Below are 9071 nucleotides of genomic sequence, written 5' to 3' on the forward strand. Positions count from 1 at the left end.
CCATCGCGATGGAGGTTGGAGCCCAGAACGGCTGCGTGGGAATCACTTCAAGTATTACACTTGGGTTTTCTGAGGCTCAGCCTCCTCCTTTGTATGAGGGTGACAGACCCCGAGAGCTTTCCTTTGCCCTGGCAGATGGGGGAGCAGCCCCAGGGAGTTGGAGGAGTGGATTTAGGGCAAGGGAGGTGAAGGAGAACCCATTGCTTGGGTGAAAAGCGCTGCACATCCCCCCTGAGGTGCTGTCAGGCAGCTGATTCTCTCCCTGGCTTTGTCCTGTGCCATCAGGACAAAGCTTGGGAGATGTCCGTGTGTCATCCACGCCCTGAGTGGGCTGCGGTTGGACGGGGGTTGCCTTCTGGTTTTACAGCTGGCCAGCAAACGCTGGTTGGAAGGTGACTTCTTGCTGTGCCAGCAATGTTCAGCTAGGGAACCTGGGGAGCAGCCGACTTCTCTCTTTGCTTTCTGAACGTCTTCATTACCCAAGGCTCACAGTGGGAACCCGCGGTACGTTTGCACTGCAAACGCATCCCTCTCCCTATAAATGCCATTACGCCTGTGCTGCCGGGATGGCTCATGCTTTAATTGCTGCTGGGCTGCTGCTCAAGGCCCCGTCTCCGCAGAGCTTTACTGTTTATGAAACAAAATGTTGATTTTTTTTTTAATTTTTTTTTTTAATTAATTTTTTTTTTTAAGGCAGATGAGGAGAGTACCAGTCAGGGAGATCGTTTCCCAAGACATCATCACACATTTCTTTTTCAGAAAGGGCGGGATCTGTCTGGCATGTGCCAGTGCTCTGTTTTCCTGTTGTATCACTGAGGAGGCAGGAGGTTGTCCCGGCGTGGAGTAGCAGCAATGCGTGCTGTTCCTCTCAAAGTCAGGTGGCCAAAGCCAGTGTTTTGGTCCTCAGTGGTTTCTTTGCCAATGATTTCTTTGGCCACCGCCACCAGCTCCATGTGCTGTACGTGAGGAGCCACTCTGTGCTGCGATAAACTCTGTTAAAGGTCCCTGTGAAAAAAAAAATAATCTCTCATCCAGCTGGCCCATCTCTTCATCCCTGAAAATAGCCACAGTGTGAAGAACTGCCATTCCTTCTGCCCTCGTAGCTGCACAGGAGCATTGATTCACAGAATCATAGAATATCTCAAGTTGGAAGGGACCTGTAAGGACCATTGAGTCCAACTCCCTGCTCCTCGCAGGACTACCTAAAACTAAACCATATGCCTAAGAACATTGCCCAGACGATCCTTGAACTCTGACAGATTGCCGTGCTGCTCGCAGAAGCAGGTGGATTGTCTTTGCCCACTCAAAAAACAAGTAGCAATTGTGTTAAGAGTGTATGGCCCCTGTGTTCAAACAGCTCGGGTGAGGACTTTGGGATGTTGAGGAGGTATCACCATAAATCTACATCTCCTGACTCGGAGAGGGAGGCAGGCAGGGGCAAAGAGAGGGGAACCCTTTAGCTCTCTACAGCAGAGCAGCTTGGGGAGGACTTCAGCTCACAGGGAGATTTCATGGGGCTCTGCAAAGGAGCTGGAGTTGTTATTAACAACTCTCAGGAGTTGTTTTTAACCCGCAGTATTCATCAGAAGCGCTCTAAGAGCCGCAGTTTCATTTCCTTGCTAGGGTGGATCACAGGTAGCAGTTTTGGGACAGCCACTGTGATGATGGCCAGGCTCATGCGCCGAACTGGTGCGCGGCCTGGTGCGTAGCTGGAGGGCTTCAAGGTGCTCCTGGCCCTGGATATTTGTACTCCCATGCTGCAGGCATCTCCCTTACCACCCAGGAGAAGTAGTGTTCAGTTGCAGGCTGCCCAGAGGCACTGCTGTTGCAGCTGAGCTCAATTTATTTCATCCTTATGTAGATGCCCAAGATCGTGGCTGCTGGAGGTGTTGAGCAGTTTGGTCGCCCATCGGTGCACCCCAACACATATTAAGGTGCCTCGAATGAGAGGAGTGAAGGTTGTGCAGATGGGCCTGGAGATGGGCGATGCTCTGCAGGGGCAAGCGAACGCCTTCGTCCCCTCCAGTCCTGGTTTGTTCTTCCACGCAGACAGTGCCGCGGTTGTCTTTGGGGTCCCCCATGGGGTCCCAGCAGGAGGCAGAGGGAGGGCTGGGGAGGGGTGATAGCACCGCTGCTCATCGGTCCCTGCTTGGGGAAGGTCGCCTGGGCCAAGCCTTGTTCTTGCATGTGGTTGCAGGAAGGCCAAGTCAGGTGAGACCTCCTGGGGGTTGTGAAGAGCAGAGCCTCTAATCCAGAAAAGAAAACCAGCCTTAAATAACAAGCTACAAAGCTAAAGAGAAATATTCATTTGGGAGCGTGTCATTAAAGGCACCAAATTCCCAGCTGGGAATGAAGCACCCAGGCTGCTGTAAAAAAATCTGCCTTGTTTGCCTATGGGGAACACTTGCAAATAGGCACAGTGACAGGCAGGCATGGTTCGAGTGCGTGGCATTTGAAATAGGAGCAGAGTTACTGTGCGATTTGAAACAGGGAACATAATCTGAGTCACCTGGGAACATTTGAAAAAGTTATACCATGTACTTTTTCCTGAGAGATGTTGGTCAAACCATAAACTCAGCTCTGTTTGTAAAACGAGCCGTAGAACTGCTTTGCTGAATCATTTGCCAAATTGGTCCTCAACCGGTTTGCGTTTAGAAACTGCTGGGGAGGTAACCACGCCATCGGTAAATGCCACGTCGGTTCCAACCTTCTTTCAGCAGAGCTGCTGCCCTTTTAGCGTGAGGTGCTGTTGGAGCCATTGTTCTGGGATCGGGGAATACCTGCGGCACAGCAGGGAGCTGAATGATGTCATCGACGTTTGCTGTATATTGATTAAAAATGGCCAGAGCTTCCTTCCCCAAAGTACTAATCGCTGCTGCTTTGGCACTCATCAGGGATCAATGGGCTGTTTAATTGCGAGCCCCTGCTTGGAATTGTTTGACGTGTCTTTCCGTGTTGCCGTGCGCGTGCGAGGGTGTCCCACGCTGGGCTCCGTGGGTGCCCCGAGCGGTGCTGGGCTCTGTCCGGTCCGGGCACAGCAGGCTGCGGGCTCCACCCCTGCTCCTGCCTGATGGAGCTTTGAGAAAGCCACCAGCATCCCTGCTTGCTCGTAGTGACCTACGGCTGCGGGTAATTATCAGGGGAAATATTCAGCATAAAGGTGTAGTAGAGCTGCAAAATTTCTTGCTTTGGCCCTCTGGGTGAGGAAGGCATGGTCTGTGGTGGTGGGTGCTTTCAGGAGGGCACCAGTGGGTCTGTACTGGCTCATCGCTGGCTGGATCTGCCTCTTTGCATCTCAGCCTCACCTTTTTGCACAGTTTGTGTCTCTTCTCCTTTTCTGCTGCACTTTTTACCTCCCTACAAGCCATTCCCCTCTGTCCTCTTCCATTTCTCCTTGCAGCCAGTTGCCAGCTGCCTGCACAGCTGCTATACCAGCATCGTCCCTGGGCAGCCCCAAGCGTTGTCCTGCTCCATCCTGGCTTCGGAGCTGCTGGGTCAGACCCATCACTGAGCTCACACCACCAGTGCCCACCCAGGGGCCGCATCCTGCCAAGGGGCCGCTGGTGCAGGCTCCCCTCCCTCCCACTGCAGGTCTGTGACCAAAGTTACGTTCTTTTCCAGGTTCAGCCCTCCAGCACCTAAATTTTTCATCAAAGCCCAACCACCTAAGAAGGAGGGAGGCCGGTCGGCGTGCTCAGCATCTGCAGAGAGCAGCTCCAGGGACGGGGGTGCGGAGGAGCCAGCCGAAGCCCTGGCAGCAGCAGTGGGGGATCCTGCCCAAGAGCCAGCAGCTGGAGATGACTCCCTGGAAGCAAAGGTAGATTTTCTTCTCTGCCTACCATCTGTGTTGCCTCCCCCAGCTTTCCACTGAAAAGCCGTGCTCGTGCCAACCTCCCTTTTTGCTGCCCTGCTGCCACATGCCCTGAGAGCGGGCTGGGCATCAGGGCCAGCGGCTGGACGCGGGGCTTCTGGGGAGGGAGAAATAGGACAGTTTTGCTTGGAGAAGGTCACTCAGATTCTCCTGACTCACGTTGGGTTTGGGGTTTTTTTGTTTTTTGTTTGGTTTTGGGTTTTTTTGTTTACAACATCAAAGGAGGCTTTTATCTGCATCATGATGTGAGGGCTTTCAGTTTCCTTTCTGTCTCAAGCTGTGCCAAGTACTGATCTGCATGTAGCACCTTCTCAAGCCCAGCTGGAGCCACCCGCTTTCACGCTTCTGCCTTCCCCCAAGAGCCCGTGTTGCAGTGATGGCCGCAGAGATGACTTTTTATAAAAGAAGGCTTTGCAGACAAAGTTGCCTTTGATGTGCTGACCTTCCTGGTGAACCTCGCTGCTTTGGAGCTTGACCTTGGTACTAGTGGGAGCTGGCATGTTGTTGTGCATCGTGTGGGACAGAGGCTGCTCCTAGGGCCATGGAAAAGGATGTAAGAGAGCCCGAGAGGCTCTGAAAGTGCCAGCGTTGACATTAAGTTCAAGGAGGGGACCTGCATGTGCTTACATCCAAATATCAGCAGTTTTAATGTTGTAACTCTGCACATTTTTTCTGAATCAGGAGAAATGATACCCTGTAGACGTAAAGAATAGTGTGGCTGAATGTTTTTTGGATAGAAGCATGAAAAGATCTTTATTTTGTGCTCTGTTGACATGTATGCATGGGAAGTAAACCAGGGAAATACAAGTGGACGTGGCTAAGTAGGATCCAAAATTGCTTCAAAGGATTCTTCTGGATTCAAAGGATGCTTCTAGATTGCAGTTTGGTCTTCTGCTTGTGTCACTCTATCAAGGCAATCGCCATATAACCTCCCTGGGGAGGTGGGAGACCACAGGCCTAGGAAAGATGTGGGTTAGCATCTTTGGGAATATACACTTGACAAAGCTTTGCTAAGCTTGAAAACGTAGAGACAACAGAAAGAGCATCGAGATGAGAGAAAACTCTTCCCTCCCCAGTGCTTTATCTACTGGGGAGATGGAGCCTCTGATTAGGTCCAAGGATGTCCTGTAAATATTCTTGCAGATTCTGCTGAAGTCACGGCCACAGCACAAAGCACTTCTTGACATTAGTGAACAAGGGGGTGTTCTTAAACGTCAAGAGCAGTCGCAAAGCCCTCTTTTATAAATAGCGGTCAGAAGTCCAGGGATGAGTTTCCTCTTGAGACATGGTGCCTTTGAGGTTCAATACCAGTTCTTGGCTGCTGCAAGACAGAAAAACATCTCAGCTGCCTTCTTCAGGAAGGTGCTGTTGGAGAAGAATGACCGAGCAGAGATCTTCAGCTCTCCAGCACCGATGAGTGCATGAGATGAAACCTAAGCGCCATCTGAAACGGGATAGTTGTGCTGAGCACTTTCTAAGTCCTTATTTTCCTGTTTTTAATACATCTCACTTGCAGTTGTGTTCCTCTTTTTGTCACAGAAAACCAAACCTGTCCCAGCATGGGGTTCTCGGTGTGTTCCTTGGGCAGGAGTGAGCAAAGCCAGGCTGGCACGAGGGTGCAAAGTACCCTTGAGGTCTCTGCTAGGACTCAGTGCTGGGCGCACGCAGCTTCCTCGTGCAAGCTTGCATGTAGGAAGTGCAGATGGAGCCCGTGTCTCATCTGTGGGTGGGCTCGGACCCACGCTCAACTGATGTGAGGGACATACCCCTGCTTGATTTGTGCCCAGGTCCCATCTCAGCTGCTCCTGGCTTGGTGAGGTGGTGGAGCCTGCAGCAGAGTGGTCTCACCCAGACCAGGCAGCTGCTTTCTGCAGCTCATGGTGCTTGTTTTCCAGTTGCTGCCGTCCACTGCTGCGGAGCTGGAAGGTACTGCAGAGATGGAGGGTGCTGCGGAGACTCAGAGCCGGGTGAAGATCAAGGAGTTGATGCCGTTCACGGAGGTAGAGCCCCTCACCTTGGGAGTGGAGGAGGTAAGTGGGAATCTGACTTGCTTATGTAGCCCCCGCTCCCACTGGTGGCCCTCGGCGCTGCTCACAGAGTGGCGTCACAGCCCTCCCAGCACGTCGCACAGCACTGCTGAAGCAACCGGTCATTGGAGAGGCCGTGCAGGACATGTCGTAGGGTTGGCCAAGGACGTTACCTGTGCGGCACCTATGGAGGGCATTATTCGTCCCGCTCTTACTAATCAAGTGGTCGATAGGAAATTTTTGCAGTAGATTTTGCTGTGGCATCTTGAGAGAGCAGCATGCAAATCAGAGAGAGAGAGGAGACGTCCCAAGTTACTTTGATGTACTGTATTAATGAATGTATTAGTTAGTGAGTATGGGAGATTTTTCCCATGGTTTCTCCACTGGAAAGTGTCATGGATGCAGGATGAGATTAGGATGATTTTGCCTGTGTTTGAGGAGCAGGCCCCTCCAGTCATGTCTGTCCTTTGCTTCAAGCCATGGCTCTTCTTCTGCATCAATTTGGATGCTTGACATCTTGATCTCTCCTGTCCTCCCCTCCCTCCAGGTTTTTGACATCCTGCCGCTGTACGGTGTGCTGCAGCCGGGCGAGAGCCAGCGGGTCACATTCACCTTCTTTGGCCACGCAAACATCGTGGCCAGCGTCACGGCACTGTGCAAGGTGGAGGGAGGCCCGACCTATGAGATCGCGCTGAGTGGGGAGGCTTCGCTCATTGACTACCTCCTAGACACCACGGAGATCGACTGCGGGCTGAAGGTACCACGCACTTCTCTTGGCAGCGGTCTTTAAAACCATCACCGGCGGGTTGCTGCTGACCTTGGTCTAGGGGTCTCTCCCCTTCCCAGCTACTTTGTCAGCTGTACAACCTTGGAGTGATAGGTCCTGCATCCAAGGTGGTTTTTAATGGCCATCTCCATTCCCCCCCCAAAGCTGGGAATTGCTCCTCTTCAGGGTTCCTAATGCTGCCTCCTGGGGCAGGCAGGATCCCAGCGGTGATCTCCAGAGGGACGTGCCTTGAGACATCCATCCACTGATCCGCTCCTAAAGCCTGAGGTGCAAGGAGATGCTCTTTTTCAGTGCTCTCGATTAATCAACAAAATAAACCAGGGAGGAAGTTAACTTGGGCTTCCTGTCACTGAAGCTGGAGAGAATGTCCCAGAATAATCCCCACTTTACTTCTTTTTGGTTAAAAACCCCACAGATATTTCCAGCTGTTGGCCCTGCATGTGTTGCTCTGTCTGTCTCCCTTTTTGCTGGTATTTTGCTTGCAAGTACTTGTATGCAGGTAGCTTTTCCTCTGAAATGCCTCGATGCCTCCTTCTTTGTTTCAGCTAGATGTTGGATGACACCTTAAAGGGCAGAGGGCTTGTATCCCCTCGTTTCTTTGTTACTGGTCTTTACATGGTTGTTATTGCACCTCTGCGTGCTGCCGTAAATATCTATTCCTGTGTCGGGCTAAGAGGTACTCTGTGGCTGTGGGCTCCCCAGGTTAACCCGGGAGAGTCAAGTGCCCATATGTCCTCTGCGGTCCCTGCTGCTGTGCTGTGTTCATTTCCTTTCAAGCCAATGAAAGAGGAAGGAGATTCCCAGCATCAGGCCTGTGTCTGTAACTTCCCGCTCCTCTGTCCTCTCTTCAGCTGTTTAACAAAGTCACCAAAGCAGAGGTCACCCTGCAGAACAGCGGCAAGGTGGGCTTCACCTTCGCGGTGCTCAGCCCCAGCGCGGCCACTGCCAACAGCCCTCTGCCCGGCGTGCCCCTGGTCGTGCCCAGCACGGTGAGTACGGAGGTAGCACAAGCGATTAACCCTGGCCCTTTGTCAGGCTGCCTAGGAGAGCGTTGTAGATGCCCTCTTCCTGCGAGCTTCCCAACACACAGCTCTGCTCAGACCCGCGCAGTTGTTGCCGTAAGCAGCATTGTCGGCCCTGGCAGCTTGACAGGGCTCGCTTTCGCTGCAGCTGTGTTGTGCGCTGGATAAGGGCTCGGGGGACCAAGTGGCAGGATGTGTCCCGCTCAGGAGCTTGTCCCTGCAGCGTGGAGGGGAGCGGGGAGCTGAGGGTCCAGCCCCGTGTGCAGAGGGCGAGCCGAGGAAAGCTGCGGCTGTGTCCTGTCACCCCGAGCCATGTTGCCATCTGCTTGAGTTTGCTCTCGACCTGGCTGGCGTGAGCCCAGCCCGGGGATCGGACAGTCCTTCTGGAAGCCCGGAGAGGAGGTGACCTTCCTGGCAACACCTTCTTCCTGAGATCTCATCCTGGTCTCTGCTCCTGCGTTTCCAGAGATGTATGTTTGCAGGTCATTGTGAGTCCAGATAGGCTCGTGCACCCTCGGTGTAACCGCACAGGCAGGAGATGTTTGGTTGGGGTCGTTAATAAGGGGTGAGGCCCTTCGACAGCAGCCTGGGAACCACTGACATGCTGTGAGAGGAGCTGCTGGGTCTGCTGAGAGTGCAGGCAGTTCACTCATCTTCCACAGCAGCTGGTAAAAGAGCTTTTATTTCTTCGGTCTGGCTCTTGCTAGCAGAGGTGTGCTCATGCTGAGGGTAGTCTGTGCTGTGAGAATGCATCCCTACAGGCCCTCTGAAGGACACAGTGCATCCTGGTGTAGGAGACTTGAGCTTTTGGGTAGAAGAGAGCTAGAAGGCGATGTTGTCTGATGCTTTTTTCTCTTTGAGAACCTGCCTTCTCTTCTCAGCGTGTCTATCGTCTGAGCCATCCCTCCACCAATCCCTCTTTGGTTTGCATTCCCTCCCTCTTCTCTCATGCCCTGCAGGGTTACATTGGACCAGGAAAGGAGCAAGTGCTGAAAGTCTACTACCTGCCAGGAGTGCCGGGAGTCTTTTGCAGGACTTTCCAGGTCCAAGTGGGTCACCTGGAGCCGAAAGAAATCTCCCTCAAAGGAGAGGGCATCTTTCCCAGGACCTACTTGGACCTGCCCAAGAACACCAAAGGTGAGCACTGCCTGTCTGCTCCCCAGGTAGGTCCCCGGCTTTTTCCCCCATGTCATATCATATGCCCATAGGGCAGCTCCCACCCATCTCCACCAGGCCTGGAGGTTTCAGGGCTGTCAGACCAACACTCAACCCTCTGGTTGCTTCCTGAGTGTCTAGCAGATGAGCCCATGTGGGCTTTGCCCCGGGAACCATCCTGCAGAGCTTGCCAGCGTATCTGTTGGTGG

General features: G+C 53.0%; 1 protein-coding gene across 1 annotated transcript; it reads left to right on the forward strand.

Annotated features, from left to right (window-relative positions):
• The first annotated feature begins 4412 nt into the window (after positions 1-4412).
• Positions 4413-8604, forward strand: LOC132317162 (hydrocephalus-inducing protein homolog). The gene is made up of 5 exons (XM_059818243.1): positions 4413-4424; positions 5767-5901; positions 6446-6655; positions 7537-7674; positions 8569-8604. Exons 1-5 carry the CDS (start codon positions 4413-4415, stop codon positions 8602-8604), a joined length of 531 nt encoding a protein of 176 aa, XP_059674226.1.
• The last annotated feature ends 467 nt before the right edge of the window (positions 8605-9071 follow it).

Source organism: Gavia stellata, chromosome 5 (assembly GCF_030936135.1).
Source record: "Gavia stellata isolate bGavSte3 chromosome 5, bGavSte3.hap2, whole genome shotgun sequence".
Lineage (NCBI taxonomy): Eukaryota > Metazoa > Chordata > Aves > Gaviiformes > Gaviidae > Gavia > Gavia stellata.

Excerpts from the sequence above, each read along its gene's own strand:
- LOC132317162 (XM_059818243.1), top strand. Across the intron at positions 5,902-6,445 it reads TCACCTTGGGAGTGGAGGAG|GTTTTTGACATCCTGCCGCT; the intron begins GTAAGTGGGAAT and ends CCCTCCCTCCAG. Across the intron at positions 7,675-8,568 it reads CCCTGGTCGTGCCCAGCACG|AACCTGCCTTCTCTTCTCAG; the intron begins GTGAGTACGGAG and ends TTTCTCTTTGAG.